This window comes from Seriola lalandi, unplaced genomic scaffold, assembly GCF_002814215.2.
Source record: "Seriola lalandi dorsalis isolate HSWRI2012SDOR001 ecotype SW California unplaced genomic scaffold, Sedor1 jcf7180002054256, whole genome shotgun sequence".
Lineage (NCBI taxonomy): Eukaryota > Metazoa > Chordata > Actinopteri > Carangiformes > Carangidae > Seriola > Seriola lalandi.
The window spans coordinates 2,141,946-2,168,675 of NW_019524809.1; the positions used below are offsets into that span (position 1 = coordinate 2,141,946).

At 38.1% G+C, this 26,730-nt stretch overlaps 1 protein-coding gene across 1 annotated transcript in view; it reads left to right on the forward strand.

Moving 5' to 3' along the window:
- The first annotated feature begins 7,328 nt into the window (after positions 1 to 7,328).
- sptbn2 (spectrin, beta, non-erythrocytic 2) overlaps positions 7,329 to 26,730 on the forward strand; it is a 55,363-nt gene continuing 35,961 nt past the window's right edge. Inside the window, exons 1-2 of the mRNA XM_023404665.2 lie at positions 7,329 to 7,711; positions 22,782 to 22,969. Coding sequence (XP_023260433.1) covers positions 22,813 to 22,969 — 157 coding nt within the window. The 5' untranslated portion in view covers positions 7,329 to 7,711; positions 22,782 to 22,812. The remainder of the gene's footprint in view (positions 7,712 to 22,781; positions 22,970 to 26,730) is intronic.

The window sequence follows — 26,730 nt, forward strand, 5'->3', positions numbered from 1 at the left end:
TCAATAGATAAACCATCCCAGGCTATTTGAACTGTAGCTTTTCTTTGAGACAGATGAGAAGGGAAGCTTATCTGCATTAGCAGTGAAAGATTTCCATGTCTGGCCAAATTTGGAGGAGGAATTGTTAATAGTGCATCAGAGATGATGCTAATAAGAAAACAATTCCAGCAAGGCAGTCTTATAGGGACGAATTATGTTCTGAAATAGGGTTTAAATCTTAATTAATATACCCAGTGATTGTGATTAGCTTGTGAATGTACCTTCTTCTGACAACCTTTTACCATATACTGTATTTGTTGTTAATTCAAAAGGATCTTCATTCAGGAGTAAATTCTCTACAATGCTGTAGTAAACGCTTTCAGCCTGTGTATGTCCCTCAGACACCTTATTAAAGGGCAGCACAGAGACCCCCTTCATTACCAGGAATTGGAGTCATATGATTCAGCTTTAAGGTTGGGAATATCATTCGCACACACACATTATCCTGGGAAAAAAAGAAAAAAGATCATGTCCATCCGACTGTGAAGCTATACAGTCACACCAACACAAGCACCCCAACTCCACCCTGGTCACTGCACGCACTAATGATGACCCCACCCAAACCAGGTCCCGTCTATAGTGAGCAGACAGAGGGGGGTTTAGCTCAAACTGCTGCAATCTGCAGAAAGCACTGTGCTGGACACACTCTGGCAGCCAGCAGCAGCCTTATATCCTGCGCTCAGCTCTTTCCCTTTGTCACGGTGGATTGTGGATGAGCTCTCTGCTGGGGTGTGGGCCTGTGAGCAGGGGTGGGGACTGGGGCCAGGGGCGTAAACAGGTTGTGTGTGTGCGCTATCAATGCTGACACACATGCATACAGCTCAGATGAGTGATTTTTGAAGCCCTGGAGCATTCTTTTAGCTTTAAACACTACTGTCCAGCATCTGGACAGACCATATGATGTGTTCCAATTTTCCAAAACGGATAGGGTGCAACTGGCCACATTATTCCACATCCATTGTATGGATCAAGTGACAATAACTGCATTAAAGTTTTTCATTAGCTTTTCTTTTTCTTTTCAATTCATTTTACATGGATTCCTTTTCGTTTGTTGTTCTTTTCTTCCTATGGACACCCTATGAGCTGTGTATAAAGAAACATTTAGATAAACAAAATTTTAGATAGAAGTTAGAGAGAGAAGAGCCTCACTGAATAGAAAATGAGGTAAATACAACTTTAAAGTAGGTAAAAAAAAATGTGTAAAAAGCCTTTAACTGACGAACAGCTGAGTATTATCAGCATAATGACACAATTATATGTTATCCTCACAGTAGCAAAGTATTATCTTCTACTTTGTGAGTGTTTTTCAGTGTGTGGATTTAAAATGTTGGACTATGTTGATGTGGATGGGTCAAATCAGTGAATACACACAAGAGAGTTCACAGTCAGAGTTGTCTCTACATCTTTTAATAAGTCATTCACAGATATTGATCTGGCATAGGTTTTAACTCTGGGCTTCCATTAATGTTCTTGAGCTCTCCTAACAAGGCAGCAACTTACAGTAGGTACTGTAGGAGAAAGGCTTCGCACATACTCTAACTGCATAACATGTAGCTGTTTAACAAACAAGCCAACAATGTCCTTAATTTAATATAATCTAATTGAATGTCTTTGAAATAAATGATTTTTATCTATATTAAATTGGATAGCAACTATCACCGTTTTCAGATCAGACTTGCACAGTTACTAACATTTACACCCAGGGAGGCCCACGACAGCCACAGTCTGATTTTCTGGCCACTAAGCAGCATCACTGGAGCAGCTGGGGATTAAGGGCCTTGCTTGAAAGCACCTCAGTAGTGGTAGTGAGAGAGGCGTGACTCCACAAAGCCCATTTCTCTAACACTGTTGCCAGCATTATTTACAACAGACCATCATAGGAGCATTTATATTTTGTATAACATTTCCAAGAAAAATTAGCAGCCATAAAACCAGAGGCATTACATAATTTTATTTCTGTTTATGTTATCAAGCTTAGACAATACGTTTTCTGTCCTAAGTCTGGCTGATACAGCTTTAAATCTGTTCATGCTAACCTCATCATGTTCCAAATCCTAAAAATAACTATTTTAATCCATACCAAACTACAAACAGTGTTTCTGTCCAAATGTTTACTGACCAACCGTTAACAATTTTATGTCCAACCTTTACCAGCTCATTTCCCTTAAGATATATTCTTCACCATTTCTTCCTTTAAAGTGTAAATACACCAGCCCGTTTTAATTACCTAAAAAATGACAACACCCACTTTTCCCATAACTTTGACTGACAGCGTTAACTCAGAAAAACAAGCCACCTCTTTAAACCAGCTGGAGCCTCAACTACCCATCAACCCCACTGAAATGAGTCAGTTGAGTCAGGTGATAGGTGCAATATGTTACACTAAGTTTTTGAGCGGTGACAAATTTGCTTAAATATTTTGATACTGCAAATTAATAGCAACCATTGATGTTATAGCTGCATATGAAAGGAAACTACCCACTTGGAAAGCTTCAACTACAATTATGCGTTCACAGTAAAAATGCAAAATACTGGAACCACACTAACAACACAGCACAGCTTTTTTCACCACTAACTGCCTATAATGAGTAGCATGCTATTTTCCAAATTGCTCAGCCCTCCCTAAGACACCCATCATCCCATGAAGCCCTCACGACTACCACTGACGTTGGTTCAGCTACACCCATACACACACCCTATAGAGAGACAGACACACACTGTAAATCCCAATTCACTCACTCAACTTAAAAGTTTAATGGAAACAGTTTACACACAAAACTTTAGTTTATAACACTAAAGTAGCATGAAAGTTATAGGTACACCAGACACAAAATAACTGTATCACATGACCCTTGTCTGACTGGAAATGAATTTAAGTTCAACAGATTTTTTTTTTTTTAAATCACACAATAAAATACACCAAAATACATACAACAACATTTATTTTTTGGGCATTTACTTCTGTCATATTAACAGGGAATATATGTTAGACTACATAACAGAAAATTACCAGGTTGCTGAATATTTTTTTTATTACAGTTTTTATGTTAATTCAACACAAATAAAATTATGTGTCATAACTTAGTCATTTTATGAACAAACAACATTATATGTAAGAATCTTAAAACAAAATTTACTTTTTTTTTCATTACTCAGCTTAATCACACTCTATTCAAAGATTTGTTGGAAACAGCTTGCATGCCAAAATAGCATGTCTTACCACTGCACCAATTCCAGAGTTGCCCCAATTCTGGTGGATAACTGATGTTGAAGCAGCCGTATGTTGCAAACATCAGAACAAGGGCATTGCCAAAATTGGGAACACTGGCATTCACAATGGTCTGGTCCACTGGCATCACAAAGTGTCCAACTGTCAACAGAGGAAAATGTCACATTTGAAGTTAAAAGATCAGTCTAGCATCATGACTGTCATAAACCACAATGAGGAACTACTGTAAAAATATGTTGCCCTTAGTTGGTTTACAGTACAACAAGAAAGCTCTCATATCCTTAAAGCATTCATAGTTTTAACTTAATTAAATTTTCCATTTTTCAAAATTGTACTTAATACTGTGGAAATTATACATTTGGTCCTGATAGTTTATTTAGTTATTTATTTGTTTTCATTGGTAGTCACCTGGTCAATAATGCAATCAGTGAACACAACGTTGTATGGTGTGCTTGGAAGTTGATCAACTTCAGATGGCAGACACGTTTCATTAACTGTCGGGAACATCTTGCCCTGGTCCTCAATGAATTGGTTCAAAAGTAGCACAAGACCCATGGGAAGATCAGCATCTAGATGCTTCGCTTTGGTGATTTCCATGCCTCCTAGGATGTCCCCTATTTTGCTCTTCTACTGGGACATGAGATATGAAACGACTCTTCCACATTTTCTTGACACAAATTTTCTCTCGATATCCATACCGTGAGTGAGCCATCATATTCACGTCTCGAACAGATATGGCCACTTTCTTACCAGAACAGAGGTTTCCATTCCACTTATTATGTTACCTCTGAGTGTAGAGAAATTTACCACCATTTTCTCTTCAATACTTCTGGAGTCCTTTCTGTTTCAGTGGATGTTCTTTAATTCTCCTTGTGTACATTTCTGAGTCTCCACGGTCTTACTTTGTGGCAGTCGCTTTGGTTGCCAATTCATACAGCCAAATGTATCCAGTCTCATCATCCTGTAGGATAGTTCTTTATCTCAGCCTTGAGGCAAGTTGCAAGCATGCTGCCAGGGGAAGGCCCAGACTTATTTGTCAAATTGGGGTGAAAACAATTTTGAGTTTGTAAAGTGATGTTCACAAATAATTTAAAAGTTTGTAGTTGTAAAGTTATAAAATAAATGTGCGTGAGGAATCTGTGAACAAATGATATCAGTAGTGAGGTTACCCAAAAACACTGAAAAAAGTGCTTTTGTCAACATATGTGCGCAAACACAGCATTCAAAGTTTCTACAATGTGTGTGACACTGAAGTCACAAGTACAAATTTTGACCGTTTTACACATCAATCACAATACAATTTTCTGAAACATTTTTACTTAAAATTAATTTTACTTATTGACTAAGTGAGGTGCAAATTATGCACTCAGTTTCAAAAGAGGTGCCCGCGGCTTGTGTACGAAACTGTGTTTTATATTGATACAATTCAATGGAAATTACAAGAGGTAAGATTTAAAGAATTTTAAAATTCATTACAATAAGTAATAAGATGCTAAGAGACATTAGTCTGGTAGTTACTGTATTCTGGTCACAGCACAGACGCAACCAGCTGTGGGTATCAGTGCAGACAAGTGGGGTTAGGACTGACGGGGCATAAATGACACAAGAATCCACTGTGATAAGCAGTATTTAGTGTTACTGGAAACTTTGTGATCTCCCACTATTGTGAGTTCAAGCAATGTTTCATTACAACAGGCATTTGTAGAAAACAGAATTAATTTTGTCATATGTACAAGACTATATTTCAGTGTGGGTCTAACCGTGGGAAACAACAGGGTAAATGCCTTGTATTTAGTCCCTTCATGTTGATGCTCCATTGGGATGGGGAAATGAGAAAACTTGAGAAATCTTATTAGAAAATGATTTGAATGAATGTTTGCAAAACTTGAAACCGCTGTATGAGTTATGATATATTGATAAATTGAGATCTCCACGTTAGAGTTGCTTTCTAAAATGGTATTCAAGTTCCCTTTGAAAGGTAATGAATTTACCAGAATTCTCTGCAAAGTTGGTGTCTGGTAAAACCCAGATTAGGGTAAGCAGGTCTCTGTTTTGCCTTGTTTCCCTCACAGTGAACTAAATATTGCCAACTTAACCTTCTATCAGGACATTTTACTGTGATGAATCTTAAAGAATCAGGCCAAGATTGTCTGTATTTGTTAGTTACTTCATAACATACTGACATTATAGGCTACATGAAACATGTTTCACCTGAATGACATCATTCATAATGCACACTTACAGCATAATGCTGTAAGCGCTCCCATGCAGTGATGCTGCATTCATGACAATGCAACCAATATACAGGATTATGCAAAACCAACCAGAAACAACATTCAGATTTATATTGGTCAAAGGTGTCAGATTATGTTTGTGTGAAAAAAGGAAAACCGCCATCTTGAAAATTGTCTTTACTCAAACATTTTAAGTTACACAAACAAAGGAACCTTTAAATTCAATGTTGCTTGGACAAGCTTCTACTAAAGTATGTACTACTACTAAAAATAATAAGTATATGAAAACACAGAAAATTGTGGCAGTTTTATGTTGAGACCACAAAACCTTTTTTTGTGTTCGTTCAGCATAACTTACTTTTTGTAGTTTTATGTTCTTGTTAAGTAAAGTGAACACAAAATTTTCATTTTATTGAACAAGAAAGCGACTACTTGTCATTTGAACATAAAAACATTGAGTGCATATTTTTACAACCATTATTTTATTTCATTAAACGATCAAAATATATGCTAGGTGTACTGTTGTTTATTGGTCCCGGACTAATTAGGCAGTATCAACTCAAAAATCTAAAACTGCTGACTTAACATAAAACAATTATGTCAAGCTCACAAAGGATGAGTATAGTTTATCATTTTTACATCATGTTAACTGTCCTGATCAATTGTGTGGACTTAACAATAAAATTTTGTGTCACAGATGGGTGGGAATTTACAGTAATAGAGAACACAATGACAAAAATAATTTAGGTGTCAGAGATCGGGTGCCATCATTAGTGTCTGTCCACAGGCCACCAACATGAATGAGTCCCTCTGTCGTCTGGATCTTTTCTAACTTGGCGGCAATGACCATCAAATCACTGCTCGCATTACGATAGCATACTGTACAAAAGAGAAAAACACAGGGGGAAAACACCTGGTCTTGAGGTTGTCTTGCATGAGGATCTTCCAGGGCTTTATGAATAAGCCAGATCTTGATGACTTGCTTGATGTCACATACCAACCAGGTGCTGTCTAGTGTCTCAGGAATAATTTAGTGCAAGAACAGTTCCTCAGAGATAAAATGCTAAGATGAATGGAGCAAATCCTGAAAATAAGACATTAAGATTGCAGTATATAAATTCTTTTTGTTTTCTAAAAATAATTCTTACTCAATAAAAAGTGATGATATAGGTGAGCTATTTAAATACTGTACTGTAATCCTATAATAGGCATATGGTGTATAGATATAGTAGGATAAATAGCATTATGAATGTACTGACTATGAGGGATTTTTTCATGGATATTGATTGCCTTTTTATAAATCCTCACCATTTAAGAAGGGGGTGGCTGGAGAATTTAAAGCTCAGTGAGATGTGTAGGTGGGCTACAACCCCATGTGAAATGAATATGATGCATTCAATGCTGGTGTTTGTAGAATGTCCTCGTGATTTTCATTGCCTGATTGGAAGGATGCAGATCATTTTCAAAAATCTTTCTTGAAACACAAAAACGTCTGGTATTTGGAGGCTTCCAGTTATAGCACCAGGGACAGCACCAGATACAGAGACAGAGCATCTTCCTCTCTCTGTGCAGTTATTGTTCAGAATACTGAAAAATGTGCACGGTGTTTCCCATGTGACTATGAAGGGTCAGCACCCATCCACCCACACACCCACCCACCTACCCCTCACCACCACCACCACCACTCACACACGCACCCCTAACCACCACCACCACGTCCACTTTTTTCTTTCTTCTCCCTGTTGAACGGGAATACAGGGAGCGGGAGTGAGTGAGGTACGGACGGCCCTTCGGATGCTCGGCCGAGGGGGGGAGAAGAAGAAGCTGCTGCTGCTGCCGCTGCTGCCGCTGCGGATATCCGTCTCATACCTGCCTCCTCAAAACGAGCTTCTTTCATCGCCTATTTTTTCTTTTACCGCTGACCGTTTTGTGAGAAAGCTAGATATAAAAAAAAAAGAGCCGGGTTTGGTTTCGTAACGCGCTGCACCGGTAGCAGCAGCGCGGAAGGAAAGATCTTTTTCAAGGATGCGGATTTAACAGAAAGACGTTATCGGTGTCACCTGGGATTTTTAACCGTTAAAATTCGAATTAGCTCAGTCGTACCCGTCGGTAGCAAAGGAAGAATTTTTTCATGCCTGCTGAAATATCACATATAGTGACGCGGTAGAAATCATATCGATAGCGTTTTCACCAGAAGACAAGATAAGGGGTAAGCGTGACTTATTTATTTTTTGTCTTTTTTATTCTCCACCACCAGTAGGCTACCCACTAATAACAAAGCTAATGAAAAGGAGGGGAAGTCTGTGATATTCAGGTGACTGCTGTTAGCCTGCCACTGCTATAGCTTTCCAAGCCAACAGATAACCTTTTTGTATCACAACTCATGCCTTTATTGAAACTCTGAAAGAGATGCTGGCTAAAATAAAACAATATGCATTTCTGGTACGTTAGCAGCCTGGTTGAGAGGTGTATCTGACTGCAACGCCTTACGTTAGTTACTGGGGACCATCTCTCTATATGTCTGTCTCTTCTTGCCTTTGTTTGAATCGATGTCAAACGCAGCCACATTTTATCTGCGTGTTCTGTACGACCATCCGGTGGATCTTTGATTCAGCATCTGCTGTTAAACTAACCAAGTCTTTTTGCCTAGCCAGGTTATTATTTGTAACATACCAAGAGGTGGAATAGTGTTGGCATCTTGTAAAGCTGCAGTTTTTGCTCTCGACGTTGTGGGCTGTGTGGTTATGTTATGATAGGTCTGAGATTTATACTGCGTGCCTGGCCTAGACTGTGAGTCATAGCAGGGATGCATCAGGTTAAACTATGTTAAAAAGAGGGCTTACTAGCAAATTATATTTGAAAACAAAGGCCAATTAACAAGTTGTTTTGGAAAGTGTGAGTTTGCTACATGGCTATCAAGCATTTTCAAGACAATACATCTAATTACAGAGATACTGAGAGCTGACATTTGCTGGCTACCACGTGTAGAAGCATGTCTCATGGCCCAGAGACATCAGCTCAATGAAAAAATGTTATTATGGCAGAAAAGAAAAGCTCATGCATAATAATGAAATTAACTTTTTAATCATCATTCTTGATGAGCTGTCTGAAATTTTAGGTTTTTGTACAGCAAAGATGGGGTGAGACCCTGGAAAGTACTGGTTATTGGAGATGAAAAAAGGTATTAATGTATGATTATTTTTTGATGATTTTCTAAAATCTGAAAAGATGAGACAATGTAGGACAAAACTCTACAGTAGTTAAGGAAAGGGATAACATTGGCTAGATTAAAAAAAGGGTTGACCAACTTGTTTTTTCACTGACATTACAAAATGCTGTTCTGGGCTAGAACAGTTCATAGTGGGTCTTTGGTAAGATCTATGGCTGTTTTGTGGAAGCAAAACTGTAGTCTTTTCATGAGGGAATGATCATGCTACCCTATATCAGTGGCTTTCAATAAAGCAAATTTTGGCTCGCTTTATATTCAGTGACTGATTTACACATTGATTGGAAGCTGAATGCAATAAATTGCAGTTACCTAGAGGGTGGGATAGAAAGCCAGGGGTTCATTCTGTTACATTTCAAATGCCTTGTCCTTTCCTCTTACCTCCTCCTCTGCCTTGTGACCTGGAAAGTCATTTACATTATGGACAAAATTATCACTTAAATTCAGTTTTACTTGAGATACATTAGACAACTAAAAAACCAATAAAGTAAATTACTTTATCATTTTAGCAATTAGTTTATAGTTGTTTCATGTCTATGTTAATTGCTTTGCTTTATTTGTTTTAATACATTCTTAATGACTCCTGTTAACGATTTCCATCTTGGATCCCTTTTATTTCCTACCCAGGGTTTGCCTAATGTCTATTTCATTTATTTCATTGTTATGTTATTTAGTAAGGACTCTGCCTGTCTGTCACCATGATAAGGGCAGGCCTAACATTGCATTGGATAATCCTCAGCAATTGATTATTTTTGCCTAGCGCTAGCACTAATGGACAAAGGCATTTCTGGCCAGGAGTGAACTGTTCGTTTGGGTACCCCTCCCTTCTAAATGTTTCACAGCCTCTTGTAGAAGGTCCACAATTGGTATTTGGTTATTGTTGCTTCTGTTCCACTGTCCCTAAACCAAGTTTATATACACTCTATACTGACTGACGTGACGGCTTTGGTATGAATCTCAGTTAAACAATGGAGCAACCAAACATAGTCCTAATACTATGGGAAATGAGTAAACAAATTTGAAGTCTTCTTCCAGGAACCTTTGTCCAAGTAAACATGAATATCTCATGAAGAATATTTTTTAGATTCTATTTGCTTAGCACCTCCACGTTTAAGCGAAAGTTTAACTTTACTACCCTCATTTCAATATCTATGAATCACAACTCTGCTGCAAATTTCACACTTTGATAATCATACTTGCACTTAAAAAGTATATTACATTCTGATGGAAACAGGGAGATATGGAGATATGTGGAAACAGTATCAATATTCTGATATGAAACATCGTCTTGAATTTTGTTCTATTTCTTGTGTTAAGGTGTGTAAAGGTGAAAAGTAGCATATTGCCATAGTTTACATATACATGGATGTCTCTACCTTCTTGGTCATCATATCCACATGGTTACAGAGACAATGTCACTTACATATCTAAATAGTCATACCCAAAATATTGTTATTGATAGTGGCGGTATTAATTCAAAATTGCTCATTTTGTTGAATTTTCAGTATAACCTGCCCATTCTGCATGTCACATTTACTGTGGAGTAGATGTCAATTTATCTTTCCATATACAGAATTTATTTTTCAAATTAATCATTGAATAAATGAATCTGTGATATTTAATCATGTATAAAACATATGTATGTAAACTTAAACTTCCACTAGATTAAAAGAATACAAAATTAATCCATATTTTATAAAATTAATGTTAAATTTACACACAATTCCCCAGGGAGAAGTCACACTTCAATTTAGTACTATTGGAATGGTGCCACTAGAGGGCGGTATGATGACTCTCCCTCACTGTTCGCCTTGTTGAAATGATGCACATGGACCATTGTCTGCAGGCAGCATTAGGTTAAGGTTGTAGCAGGCCACATGCAGTATATTTAATAATTAACGGCAACTGTTTGATGCTGTACCTGAAATCTAGCTGCAGATGCCTGCTTTGATATGACTAAACACCAAATGGGGAAATTACAAGGAAAGGCTGTATATAGTGTGTTTGTTCATAATTCTTGCCTCAAAAAATCCTAGTGAGATTATACCTTTTTATTGTGTTCTTAGCCACTGGTTGAAATAACTGTAGAGCCTTTTTGATGGAGAGACAGATGGGTTGTGATGATAGATAGAAGAGAAATGGCTGTTGGCTGGCTGGATGACTGTCTAGATGAACAGCATTCAACAATGGAATGGCACTGTGAATGTGGGCCCCCCATAGTGCTGATTCTCAAAATCCCTCTCAAACAAGCTTTTTCAGTTCCTGCTATTCACACATTCATTGTGCTGCAGTAAACCATATCACTAACCCAGTGTATACTTTGTGTAACTAGTGTTGGTTTCTGATGTACAGTTCATCATCATTAACATTTATTTTTTGTCTTATTTTTTATTATTTTGTCTGTATACTGCAACATCTTATAGTGGAGAGTTAGGCATGGGGTTTTTCAGCCTTAATTTATCCAGTCTTTCACATGCAGTTGTGACATATGTAAAACCCCCTGAAAGCATGTGCGCCCTGTCTTGTGATGGCCAGAAAGTGACACTGATGTTGACTCAACATCAAAATGTTTCTTTCTTAATCTGCTTCCATGAAGTAATCAACTGAAGTTATCCATCACTTATCCATCCTTTGGACTTTGCAAGAACTTTAATTGTTAGAAAGTAAATGGACCTAAAGCTTTGTAAAAATAAAATGCATAGAGCAAAATGTAAAAGTGTATGCTCTTAATCATTTGTATTTTGTTTTTGCAATATTTACTGTTTGTTTAAAGATCTTCTAGGAGACCAAAAATCCAAAAATGGGTTATATAATATTTCTGAGAAGTTGGATCAATTCAGATTGGTTTGTCAAGTTGACAGTCTGTGGATACATTTGAGCAATTCACTCACTGTAACATACCCACTTTATTTTCAGAATTTTAAAAAGTAGGTCATCAGCATGAATATTACAGTATCTTCAAAACAAAGCAATGAAGTATGTAACGGATCAAAATGATCTCCATAGAAACGTGACTTACTGTGTGAAAAATAAGATTTTTTTTTTTTTTAGCTTAAAAACCAATTGAAGCCACATTAACTAAAGAACTGTTCTGAACAACTGTAATATCTGCATAAAATATGCATTTCGTTTTTTAGGAGAGCGGTGACATTAATATAAATAGTAAATTATCTTGCATCTATAATTAAACAGTAGCCAATGAGTAAAGTTAACCAGTTTGCTTTAATAGCATTTATATTCCTGAGCAAAAAAACACAGCACAGCACAACACAGTTTTCTGTCAATACCATGGGCTTTATATCACTTTTGTCCAGCTTTTAATGATAATTTTTTTCATGTACATATCTGCACTAATCTCAGATTGCGTTCCTCTTAATCTATATTGATCAAAACAAATTGTATTCATATCGCTGTTAATTTGATGCTAATATTCTGCCTACATAAATTGAATTTGCTAATTGTCCTTTGGGAATATTGGAAATAGTAACCATGTCTTCTATGAGTCTGACCCAATAACTGTAAATCAAGAGCCTTGTGGCTCAGGGTTTTAGGTTGCACACTTCCAGAGAGTGACACTATAACTGTAGTGCAGTATGTAACAGTTAAAGTTGGAATCAAAAACATAGCTACATGCTAAATTGTTCAGGGAGAGAGCAGTCTGTGTATCTCCTCTATTTTTAATAATGTCGGAGAAGTAGAGAGGGAGAAAGAATAAGGGCATAATGGGGGCACACATGGCAGCAGGCAGGAGCTGGACACAGCCACACAACCATCTGGAAAACATGACTGGATTTTCAGAATCTTGTGAAATTTTTGTATTTACAGCAGCTCATGCACTAATAAAGCTTACAGTATACTCTTAATTAATAAATCCACCCTTTTTAACGATTGGATCCTTGGACATTTTACATTCAGTGCCTCTTGTGGGGGCAGAGTTTTCATGCAGAGGCAGAGATTGTTGCTCTGTGCTTCAGAGTCACACAATATTGTACACCCCCTCAGGAATCTGAAAACACAATGTCTCACTGAGAGCATTGCCAATCCAACATCTCTGATAATTTCTGACATTTCTTCATCTGGTATCAAATACTCATGCTAGTCATTAACTACTTCTTAACACAATAAATACTATTCATTGTTTGTGTTCAGTTTGTCACCCTAAACCTTTTTGGGGTTTACTCGGTAATTACAGACCATGAATTTAAGTTAGAAACCACAGTTATTCGTCCTTTGCTGCAAGCCTTTTGATAGAAGCGAACATGTTTTTACGAAAGGTTGCAATTTGCTAAATGAAGGCTCACAAGTCATTAGTCAGTACTACTTTAAGCAGCAGCTGTTTTACACCACCTCTAATATCAAGCTGGTAATTTGAATGTGGTGTCCAACCGTTTAATGCATGCTATCCTCTTCTCTATCCCAGTATTTCTTGTTTTATTCTACTGTTAACTGTCAACCAGATGAGCTTTTTTTCATCAAACTGTTATAGTAATGAGTTCCTGGTATTAATAAACTGTATCAAACTTCAGCAGACCTGCATCATGAAGCTAAAGCAAAGAATACAGAATTCGATACATGTACTGTTGATCTTTGGGCATTAGGGTTTATAGGTACTGGGCTTGTACTGTAGTTTTACATATATGTACATATTTCTGTCTATATTAGATGGTCTTGGTTGGTGTGAGGATTTTATATTGTCCATTTAGTGAAGTTAAGTTATTATAGACGTTTATTGTTGTGATCTTTTTGATCAAGCTGCTTTCCAAGTAAACTGTATTCATACTGTATTAAGCATAGAGACTTTGAACCCAACCCAGTGAAGTCAACTCTATGTATCTGGTGCGAATCTCGTAGCACCATGTATCACAATTTCTGCACACATACTCCTAACACACACAGGAGCAGATCTATAGGCATGCTGACAGCACTTATGCCTGCACTTGGTCTTGTGTGTTTTAAAATGGCAAGAACCATTCCATGGTGGATTAGCCTGATCTGCATAAATATTTCATTCATTCATTCCTTTAATTCGGAATTCTGGCAGTGCTTGAGATTGATGCTGCTTCTGCGACTTTCAGTCAAATGTACGACAAAGCACAGGCTACGCTCAGTACTCATTCAGCAGCAGAAGCAGGACAGGAGCATCAACCACTATAACTCTCACCTTCCTTTTGGCCATGCTGTGGCAGTGCTAAATCTTAAAGCAAAGTAGTCCTATCATAAATAGGCTAATGCTTTGGATAGGCCAGAATTGCCAATGTGGGAAGGAGGTAATGAAGACATCAGGTGAATAATCTGTAAAGCGTTAAATGTTACATCTCTTTAAAATTTGTGAGATGCATATTATTTGTATCAATTGGATTATAATAGATTATTCTCCAAGAAATTCTTTGAAAGTACAGCTGTGAAACTTCCTATACTCTGACTTATTGTTTGCCTATGCCTCTCATTGAGAGAGGTAAGAAAGTGCATCTTGTCACCCACTAACCTGTGATGCGCCAATGTTGATATTGTTTACAATCCAGGTGCTTAATGGACATAATGCATTTATATTAGTTTATGCTTACTTAAAATCAGTTATTTGATCAAAAGTAGCAATCAAAAAACTAAAAAAGCTCTGTTCAGGGCTGGTGCCTTAAACCAAAGTAACATGTCTATATGTGGAGGGCATGCTGGCCGCTTGAATTTTTGATGAATGTGATGCTACAGGTCAACAAAGGACCTCTGCTGTCCTATTCAGCAGGGCATTCAAGCCAGGATCAGCAGCCTGTGGAGGGGCCTCTGATACATATGTGCCTCTGGCTGCCCCATCTCTGCAAACAGGAAAGGCTTGAACGGCTGGCCTCAACTCTTTGCTGACTCCTCCATTGTATGGGGCCAGTTTGGCGAGGCAGGCTTTGTGCGCTGTATTTTGGGATCTGCCACCCCACCCTATAGGCTCATCTGAGTATCACAGGCAGGCTGATTTGTGGTAACACAGAGGTGCTACCTCAGCTTGAACTCATTAAAATTTGTTTGTGCAGAAAATTTGGCTGCTTTACAGTCATAATAAGTTTTCAGTAAACTATTTAGAATTTAATGATTGTGTATTTCGAATACCAGTCTCATACTGTGGCTCTTGGTAAGAGTTGTATGGCAAGGCTTATGGCTCCTTTGTTTGGCATTACAGGGAGTGGTTTTGTGTGTGTGTGTGTGTGTGTGTGTGTGTGTGTGTGTGTGTGTGTGTGTGTGTGTGTGTATGTGTGTCTACCCTATTCCCCTGGTGCATGTTGGCTGTGCGACTGGCTAATGTGCACAGGCCTAATTCCCTGCAGGCGACTGATTGTGGGCTCTATTTCTCTTTTCCTCTTTCCCTGATTAACGGGTGCATTGACAAACAGACCAGCTGGGCGAAGGGAAGCAGCTCTGGGAGGGGAGGAGGGATGATAGAGAGTGAGACAGAAAGAGGTGGTGGCTCTGCCTATCATGCTGCTGGCGCTGCCCTGCTTTCTTAGCTGGTGTCACTGTGCTGTGAGGGATAGCCTGATGTGTGTCTGCCTGGTCAGAAGCCGGGGTTTAGCCTTCAGGCGTTCCTTTGTGTCCCACTTTCACTCTTCCCTTTTCCAGTAGTACTATTCACTATATTCTATGTTTCCTATTTTGAGTGTAAAGAAAGCATAATGCTGTCATGTTCAAAAAGGTTAGTCCCCATTTAGGCCATGTCTCCCCAGCTTAAGGGTTTTTTGTAATAATATTGAAGACATGCTGTCATTGAATCTGTGTCGACTTCACTTAAGGTTTCAGTGTGTTCACACAGCACTGCAGTCTTAGCGAGTTGTTGCAATGATAGAATAATTGTTATAGCAGCACTTATTACTTTTGCATTATTTTTTATTTGATTTATGAAAAAAAATTAAAAAAAAATATTGATGTATGATGATTTAAAAGCAGTTTATTTCATTACATTAATGTGTGTCCTTTGTTATGTATGTGTGGATTAGGCCTTGAGGGGATTTTCTTTAATAGAACCTCTTTTATGCACCCTTTTTGTGCCACATCTGTCTGCCCGACTGCCTGTCTGTTTCTTTTTTTCTGATATGAGTAGTATTGTTGGAGGTTGAATTACAGTTGCTTTGGGGCTAACATCTGATGTCTTGAGAGGGTTTGTGTATGAATAAAGCGGACTGAAAAGGCCCCTGAATGCCTGTTAGCTTTGCAGAGCAAAATGAAAGTTTTGGGGTTCTTTTCTGTCTCTGATTTAGATTCTTTCCGGACCAGGGGGAGACAATTGTACATCACTCAGGTTAGCATGATTGTAGTTGTTCAACCGACCCATTTTGTGTGCTGAATGCTAATACACTATATGGTTACATTCTGAGTGGGTGGATTTGCATGTGTGGCTTTTACAAGCACTGTGTGTATGTGTGGGATGGTGTTGGTGGTGGGGTGGGGTGGGGTGTAATAGGTCAGCTCAGCTTTCATGTGTGGTGTTGTGCCACACTGTTGTGTGTGGGAGGATGAGTACAGTAGGTTGTATCATAGTAGGTCAGGGGATTGTTTGTCTGATCCATTGAGGAGCGATTAGTGCAGACCCTGAGCCAAGCCTCTTCCTATCCACAACAAGGGGAGGATTGCCCTCTATTTGCCAGACTTGTGACCTCACTGGTCTGGCCCCCAATCCAGCCCCCGCCCCTCTCCACTCCCACAGATAGATTGTCATGGACTTCATCGCTGCCAGGTCTATTCTGGACAGTGTGTCCTGTTTGTGGCTCTTGCTTCCATGCCGTGACATTTTGGTTATTTAAGCTGTATAGAAATCTTACTGCTTAGCTCATTGTCAGCAGCAACGCATTACAATCAATGCATTGTATAGGCCTGCCTGTGATTTTTATTTATTTATTTTTATTAACTAATTTGCCCCATAATTTCACCTGGTGACGCTGATGAGGGCGTAGACTAAAAATGGGAGTTGTCAAATTGATGTTTGTGGACTGACTGTGATTATTTTATTTTAGAGAATAAAAATACTGACTACCTACACACAGTTGGTTCAAAGCACTAGATAAGTCCTGGGGTGCCAGTGAATAGAGAGGTGACAGGTCGGGGGGCAGTGTGGAGGTGTTGCTCTGCCTTCTCCTCTAATCCCTGCATTTAGTTTCTATTGCCAGCCACTTCTTAATCTGCCACTAATAGGATTTTCTAGGCTTTTGTTTTATTTTTTATAGCTGGAATGTGTGCGACTTGTTTGACTTGGTTTAACAATAGTAAGGTGTACTTGAGGGTTGGGATGATGGACAATTCCATGGTTGGTGACTAAAGTCATCAATGATATTTGTAAAATCTTATGTCAGAGTCAATAGATGTAAAATATTATAAGTAGTTTAGTAAATTTATTTAATCTTAAAAGTCTACACTTTACACAGTATACTATTAATATTCAAGTAGCTGTCGTACTGCATAGCAGAATTGGGTATGCATGGCTTCAACAAAATGTAAACCTCTCTTATTGATAAAAATCATACTTTAAAACAAAGCCAAATGGCCAAATGGATCTAAATTGCATGTCACGTAATTACAACACCCCTGGTTCAGATGTGGCTATGGACCTTTGACACATTTCACCCCCTCCTCTTTCTGCCTGGGTCCATGCCGGTATCTACAATGTAAACTTTCCAATAAATGCAAGATATAATAATTATTAAATAATTTTTTTAGTTTAAAAAAAAAAAAAAAAACATAAAACAAAAACTATATACAAAAGATAAACAACACAGTAACATTTGTAATAGTAATAATTATGGTGAGTGAACTCTCTACTTGCAGTTTTAACACACAACAGTTACACAGTGCTGTAAAATGATATCTGAGATTTCTGAGCAGAACATTTTAAATTGAAGTTAGCCTTTTTATATCTGCTCAACCTCATTCCACCTCTTTGACACTATGCTCAATGATGCTATTGCCTGTTTATTATGTGTATTTTGCACTTAATGATGCAAGGTATATGGGCTCAACCTGGCTGTACACTAGCAGTATACAGTATTGATAAGTATTGGTTCTGGCAGCTGTCTGCTATTAATTTTCCTGGTTAGATTTGGGGAATGCATTGATTTGGCATGACATGATTAGTCCAAGAATCATCCTAGCTGACAGACATCAGACAGATTTATGTACAACAATTAATTTCTGCCATCAGTTGGATATTTTTTTTAATCACACATCAAGAAAAAGAACAGAAAATGAATACAGAGCCTCATTAATGTGCAATGTACTGCTTAGCTGGCCTACTTAATCTCCTCTAAAGTTTCCCTGGATTCTCTTCCTTTCATTGTCTCATTGTAGCACACTGCAATCTAACATAGACTTGACTAAACTCATCATGCCAGACATGATGTAGAGGGTTTATATGGCCAGGATGTGGGCACTGGATTTTCCATGCATTAAATGAATTAATTGAACCTTGAACCAATAGAGAGGGTTTGCAGTCCTCAGTCATGCGAAGCTTAGAAAAAGCTCCTCTAACACCCTACCATTATCTTACCACCATCCTCTTTCATCCATCACCTCCGTATAAGTCAGTCACAGTTACTGGACACAACAAAAGATAAACTAACAGGTATTAGCAAACTGACTACTCAACCTCATCTATTAATCTGTTCAATGCTCTTAAACAAATGTCCCCAGTCAGTTAATGGGTCTCTCTAGTAGGGGGTTTTATATTAATGCAGATCCCCCATTGGGTGTCTGTGCATAACATTAAGGACAGATCTGTCTGGTCATGTGCACTTAGTGTCAGAAATTTTGTTTAAACAATGGAGTGAAATCTTTAGCAAATGAACACTATCGCTGGCAGAACATGTTTGACGTGTGATATTTAGTAAATCTATTCAGACTTAGCCTGCTATATTTTAATCTTAATGAATGTAAAATATGAAATTTTCTTCACTGCTGCTGTTAACTTTGGGTTAACATTAATTTATCTGTAGAAATTTGAGGATCCAACAATATTATGAAGCTCTTAATGCTGGAGCCATATAAGAGAGTTACAGTGAAGGCTCAGAAACATAATTGACAGGTGACTGGTGAGGCTTCGAATAATTTAGCAGCATTCAAAACAGGATTTACCAGCAAACAAGAACTTTTATGACTTGTACTGTCTTGCAAACTAATTCTGTGTATTGTAAATTAATGATTCATGTTTGAAATATTTGTAGTAGGGTTAGTTGAGCTGTGAATTATGGAATAATGGATTAGAGTGAAACATTACCATAGGCTTCTCTATCTTCTGTGATAGCTGGTATCACAGCTTGTTGTAATCTTTCTGACTTTCAGATACCAATTATTATTGTTGTTATTATTAAATGGACAAATGGATGGTACAATGATCCATCCATTCGTCCATTTGATAATAATAATGGAGTGGTTATGCAATATGAATATAGCCTACATAAAAGGCCTGATCAGCTGTACTGATATTTATGCTAGTATCATCCATTCTAACATGAGTGTACTGGGGGAATTGTAAATCATTAAATAACTTGAGTAATATGAAATGACTACTACACTGTTAGTAATTCTTAAAATGAATTGTAATCTTCACCTATAGATGGCAGATCCAGAAACAATATCATATAATGAGCTGCAGCATCGAATGTCATTATGTGTACTGACAGCCATTAAGATCTGCAATGAAGTGATGAGTTAATGTGAGCAAGGGCTGTGTGATATGACTTAAAATCATTATCTTGATTATTTAAAACTTTTATCTCAGTTGTGATTAATTATTTCGATTATTTTGGCGCTTATTAGTCTCTCTTTTTTCGAGCCATGCACTCTTCATATTCAGCAATGTGATTGTGTTCCAAGTAATTAACAAATTGGTGGTGTTACCTTTGGTTGCTATCCATGTTGCACTAACCCCTGTCTGTTAGTTGTGACTGATAAGACCCAATCAGGAGGCAAAGCAGGTGTCCGTGTCATTGTTTCCGAAAGTAACCATTTCTTCCTGGCCAGACTACAGCGCAACCCCGAAAATTTCAAACTAAAACAGGTCCAGCAGTGTTTCTGCTGGACCTGTTTTAGGGGCTAGAAAACTCCAAAAATGTGTAAATGAAGCAAAAGCGATGCATTTTAAAACTAAAACGTTTCCTGAGGCTCAGTGTTTACACTTGTGTCATCCATATCGCCAGTGTTGCTTTGTGTGAACACAGACTAGTCAGTTGATACTTTTATGGTTAATTGCCCTGCCCTAATTTGATCTTTAAGAGCTTATTGCTTGGCATATAAGTACTTGGCTGTGGGTATGATTCTGCTGATCTTTATTGATCTTCTGTTGATTGAACATAAAGAAGCTGTGTTACTCCAACCATTTTACACCCACACAGGATCAAGTATCAGACAACCACAATCCTTTCTGTGGTAAGCAGTGTGGGAGAGAATGGTCTACTCATTTTAAAAATTGGTATAAAGACAATGCTTTTTTCTCCCATCTTCCACTATGGTAAAATACTTATCATACATACATATCTATTCTATATTAACCCAAGAATTGAACCTTTAGAACACTTGAAAAATATGAATATAGTGTCAGTGTCTTGGTCTGTGTTTTTTTGCTCAGTCTCGTCTTTGACTCTTCCACCATGGTTGTCTGTGCTGCAGGGGTTGTAGCACTACGTTGAGAGGGGTCTGCAGTTACACTGCACAAAGTAGAACAATTTTAAGGTTACTGTTAAAAGTATATCTGTAAGCTAATTGCATATCTAAAAACAAACAGACAAATCAAATCGGATACTTCAGTCAGTATACTCACATATAGTACACAGTATACTCACTGGTATAGTGCGGAAATTCCGACAGGGTGGTGTTGTTCCAAATCAGACCTTGCTGTTGGAAAGGATGATTGCAACATGTGACCGCAATTGTTGCCCGGCTGCCGGCTGCTTTGCTCACTTGACTTTAATTGAATGTTTTTCTTTCCTGTGTGTGCCTCCTGTGTCATGCAACATGGAAATTAAGCCGCCATCGGCACGGCAATGTGTCCTCCTTCTTCTGCCGCCATTTTCACAAGTTTGAAAATACAGTATGTTGGCGGTCCCTCCCCTTCTGCTATGTAGGCAAGATGAGGGTGAGAAGTGTCCACTGTTTCACACACACGTCTTTGACCGTTTTGAATGCACCATCTGGGCACTTAAAGTGCACTGCATGTTGCCATACTTGTCAATGTTAGAAGATAGGAACATAGCAAGAGTGAGTATGGAAGTAGACATTGAGACACAGCAATAGAGTATAAACAGATACGTTATATTCCCGAAGTTCATGTTATAAAAATCTATGACTGAGTATGGTAAAATAAAGATTAAATTACTAAGAACAATCATATTCTACTTAATAGGTTATATTATTACAGTATATAGTTGGGGAGACAGGGGCATCTTGTCACACGGGATACATTAGGGTACATAAGTGTGTTCAATAATATTATTTTTGCACATGATAGAGGAGAGAAAAGGTGCATTTTGATACCCAAACCAAAGTCCTGTACTAAAGCTAGCTTGCTATAAAGCTAGCAATAGCACACATGCCACTCTGGGGCAAGTTGTCTCAGTACTTTTTGTTACTCTTGCTGTCTGCTGTGGGCTCCACAGGCACACCTTCTTCACCTGATATTAATGGTTGAAATTGGTTGAGGCATGGTGACATAAGCAAACATTAAATGTTGTTTTACAAGAAGAAATAAAATTTTAATATTGATTTTTTTATCATATATTGTTAAATTGGGGCACAATATGACCGGGGATGTCCTCTAAAGGGGTTACTGGATTTTAAATAGTTATATATGATAAATGGTTGAAATACAGGAGGATGCATGAGAAGCTTTTAATTAGAAAAATATATATATAATAATGAAATATCTTTTTATACGAACTTTCAAACAGAGGGAAGAATACAAAGAAGGAACCGAAGACATATATATGTATATAGCAATGTTTTGATGAGCAGGTCCCCATCTATTTGTATCATATATTCTACTAGTACATGTGTGCCACAAGCATCTCATGTTTTGAGGAGAGGCTGAAAGTCACAACTGTATCTAACAAGGTATTCATTTAAATTACTAGTACAAAATGGGTTCCAAAGCATAGCTGGATACATTGACATCATTTCTATATTGTGACGTAAGCTAGATGTTGTCTGGTAATTTTGGTTGTTGTGATGTTGTGAAATAGTGACAGTTTTTTTCCCATGGTGATAAAGACTCCTTACCATTTCACAAATGGGCATTTCCAAACTTATTTGACTGTTTAAGCTGAGTGAAATAACCAATGAATCCCCCTTGCTGTGAAGTTTTCATATCATATCAACATTATGAGTGATTTATTTTGCAAACTTTGTTTCATGGAAATATCTTTTGAAAGCATCAACAGGCTTCCCTAATCATTAATAAAATGCTATCCATATTTAGGCACTTATCTGATCTTTGATTCCCAGGCCTAATGCAGTGGGAGGTTGTGTGTGTGTGCGCTTGTGTATACATTGCTGGATGTGCACAGTGGTTTTGCATGCTAGGTGTACCTCTCTTGGTCTTACACATGTGCAGGTCAAGATCTAATCAGTGTAGCTAGAGGTTGTTTTTTGCCATTGACACTAAGGCCAAAATGAGATTGGTGGAGCTTCCCTGCCTCACAGGAGCAGTTATATTAAATTACTGGTTGGCTAATTTAACGACTTCATGACAGTTGCTGAGCTTATCTAAGTTTTTTTTTTTTTTTTTATCTCATAATACACTCTGGCAGTTGTACTGTCTAAGCTGCTATTTGCATATGACTGTCGTTTGAAAATATAAAAGTAGACTGCAGCTGAGAGGCTGTGTGGAGCGTGTGGGTGATGTATGTTACAGTGCATCCTCTTGCCCCAAAAGAAATAGATTCTCAGTTTCTTAACTGAATCTTCCAAACATTAGCTTGCAATCACTTCAAGGGTCAGTCTTTTGAAGCTTCTGATATTATGCAATGTCCTCTCCCCTCTCTGTTTTCACTGACTCTGGATGCTTTTTTGTTTCTGTGTCTGTGAATTATAGGTTGAATGTGTTTTCCTCCAGCCTGGACACCATGAGCACCATCTCGCCAACGGACTTTGACAGCTTGGAGATCCAGCAGCAGTATAATGACATCAACAACCGCTGGGATCTGGCAGCAGAAACTGACTGGGATAATGAGAACAGTTCAGCACGCCTCTTTGAGCGCTCACGAATCAAGGCTCTCGCAGGTATTCTACACTTCAGGTCTCACCTGCTTACATGGAGTCAACATGTACCTATATGTACTACAAGTGTGAGATGATGATTGACAACTATGAACTTTATATATGTAGATATTTGGGTTTTGCCTCAGCTGTATAGACACAGTACAGTACCTCATATACTGAGTTACTGGTATATTATGTATACCTGTACTGTCCAGTTTTTGTGAATATTATACGCTTTAGTTTCGGATAACACTGTTAGAGAAGTGTTAATTCAGCTGTATGGTCATTTTTGAGGCTGGAGTTGGTAGTGTTGTTGTTTGGGATTGTCTTAAAGGGATTTCTGGTATCGGTTATTATACAGTTTTGTTAATAGATATAATACTATGTTTTGCAGTCTCCACAGCAAGTGAAAAGTGCAAAATGGAAGGATCAAAACAATCTTACTTTTTATCATTAGCTATAATTGATGGGAAAATTGCACTGCTGGGTCCATTGAATCCTGCTGAGCTGAGCAGATGTGAATGATATTCACATAATATATTCAAAAGACTTAAAAAGTACATTATCAAATGCAAGCCAAAGAAACAGTCAGCAAAATTCAGAAATTAAATTCACATTACTATTAGAACATACAGATTAAAATGCTATTGTTTGTCATATAAAATGGTCTTAGCCTTTCATTAAAAGAAGGTGAATTGTGCATTGTTATAGATGTTTTTTTATTGAATTTTGGAGATCTTTTGAAAACTAAACTATAATGTAAACTATAATGCTGTATAGCCAAAGTTAAAACTGCTGAAACATAAACAAGGTGAGGTCAGATTAATCAAAACTTTACAGATAATCAGTAAAATGTTTACCATGTAAATGAAAAACAGTGTGAAACAGTGGATTCAGCTATTTGGTAATGTCCAATGCTATTCATAGCTCTGCTAAAATGTATTCTTAATTTCTGTTTTTCAATTGCACATTAACACACACGTTAGGTACCACCAGAAATTCTCCTATCACTGCTGACACTTTTAAGATTGCCTTTATTGGAGGCCATGATGGTCTTTGACAGCACATTTCTTCAATGCTTACACTGCGTCTACACAGATGGCGTAGCATGAGCAGCATGTTAGCAGAGGAGCAGCTCTGGAACTCTGGAGTTCAGGTAGATGTTGGACACCTGCATTTTGGAAGCATTCAGAGCCCAATGCACAGTCACCTTAGTTATGCGCACAAATTGCAGGAAAATAGATTTGAAGCATAAAAATACTCTTTGTACTGCTTTTATGGGCGTATAGCACGAGTAAAACACAAGCCGTTACATACCCTGAGTAGAGAGCTTGATTGATTAAAATAGCAGCAAATCTGTTTGTCAAGACGTGCTTATGACTGAAAAATGCAGCTGAATTGCCTCCTGTATAGACATGGCCTTATTCTTACTTTGTTTGGTCCATTTCTGTGGAGAAGTAATCAGGCTGTCCTCCACTGCTGACCAACTAGCAGTCACTCATAGATGGACAGGTAGAGAGTCACTAGCCCATCTGCATGAAGGCTAGAAACGGTAGTAACACTAATAAAATATACTTATTTGTAGAATAGACAGAATAGATGGTATTCACACCACTCAAAGAGAACATCTATGGTTGTTAACTAACACACTTTTTTTTTTTTTTGAAAAAATATAATAATCAGAGAGAAAATTGTCTTATATTTAGGCTGATATATTAACTTGTTTTAAAACATTTGCGACAGGAGCATTTAGAGACAAAATCACAAACTAACTGTAATCTGCACAAATCTAATTAGGCTCTGTAGACTGAGGAACAAACTTAATTCCATTCTGTCCCAAAAGCCACAATTCTCTCTTTGTAGGGCAAGACAAAAATACTTTCAAAAGGAGGACAGAGCCAGGGAGCTGTATAGTCAATTCACCAAAGAGCTATAAGCAGTGATGGAATGAGGTAGTAAGATTTCACTGTAGGGATAGGTGTGCTGAAAATCTTCCATCACTGTGGCAATACAGAAGATAAAACAGTGTTATAAATTATTCAAAATGTTAGTCTAGTCTCAAGTCCACGCATTTAATGACTACTGGAAAAACCATAACCATACATGAAAATCTGCACATGCAGGTTAAGCTTTTTTCTGGATGAGATTCTGATTTTTTTTTTCTGTATTGAACCCCATGCTATGCCAAGGCAGGAGTCTTAGTGAAATGAATGAGAAGGTTGTGTGCGTGCGTGCGTCCGTGCATTTGTGTTTATTTAACTACCGTGTGCCATCCTGGTTTCACATTCTACAGATAAAATTTCTAATGTTAATAGTCAAAACAAGTTGCAGTATCATGGAGAACCCAGCAGAGGGGAGCAACAGGCAGATAGGCATCACGATACACACACACGCACGCATGCACACATGCACACACACTGAAAACCACATGCTCTGAAAATCTTTGATCATGGCTGTAGTCAAAGTATTTCTGAAAGATAAACCTAATTTCACTTACAAATCCAGCCTGATGTATTTCCTCATGCCAGCAGAAAACACACTTTGGATGTTTCCTGTATTCTGGTTGTATAAGCAAAGTAGTGAATTTAAAGATAGCATAGCATAAATCTTACTGTCATATAATTAAGGAAAGCAACAGAGGGCAGTAATACTATGTGTATGAGTAGAGTGTGTGTGTGTGTGTGTGTGTGTGTGTGTGTGTGTGTGCATGTGCGCGCCCTGCCCTCTCATGTAAATACCTGTGATACCATCTCCGTTTGACAAGTGTAGGCTTGATGTGCACATTCTTTGACATGCTGTAGCATCTATTTTCCCCTAGGCCCAGCTTCTGCCCATCTCTTTAAACTCATCTCCAAACGTCAAGACCTTCTGCACTCTGTAAGCTGCTGCTCTCTTACACTTCTTACACTTCTCTCTCATGGTCTGTCTCAATCAGACTGCTTTTTGTCCCTTAAATATGATTGCTTCATTTCCTGCTTCATACCTTTTACACTCTTGCAGTTTGTTGGAGTCACTGGTATGACAGCAGTGCCACTAGTTTCACAACAGAGAGCCTCCCCTGTGTTAAGATCGTTGTCATTTGCATAAATAACCACTATCTTTCGTTCCTATACTGTGTAGGTAGCAAAGCAAACTATGCAAATTTGCCTTTTTCAAAGAATGCCTTGCTTCACACTCAAACAGTTACACGTATATACTTGTGAAAGTTTCCCCAGTGGGAAAGGGCAAAGCTTTTCACTTTTAAAGCATGTATATGCCCTTTATTAACACTGTTTTATTGTTATTTGATGACTTTGGGACTCTAATGAGAAATCAACCCTACTTGCTTCAGGGGGATTCCCCTCAGATCAGATATTTACTGCTAGCATTTGGAGTATGGTCCAGCCCCTCCAACCTCCCTTGGGTCCTCAGAAGGGGTTGTGCTGTAGGATGGATAAAATTTACATGCTCAGCAATAGATCATGCCATTCTCCCTCTGGCAGTGCTTACTCCCACAGCAGCTCTTATCTTTTCCTCTCTCTTGTCTGGGTCCATTCAGCACACCAGACCATCATAAATTATCATTAATTCCATTTTGCTAAATGCAAGCATTTCTCCCACATCCCACTTTGGCAGACTTTCTCACGGTTTGTTTTCATACCTCACAATATTCACTGAATGACTGTTGATCCTGCCCAGTATGTTTTTCCAACAATAAATCTAAATGACTGAATGGTTTTATGAGGAGGAAACTGCCTTAACATAAAATGTTAAAATGCATATGCCAGGCACACAAACCAGCC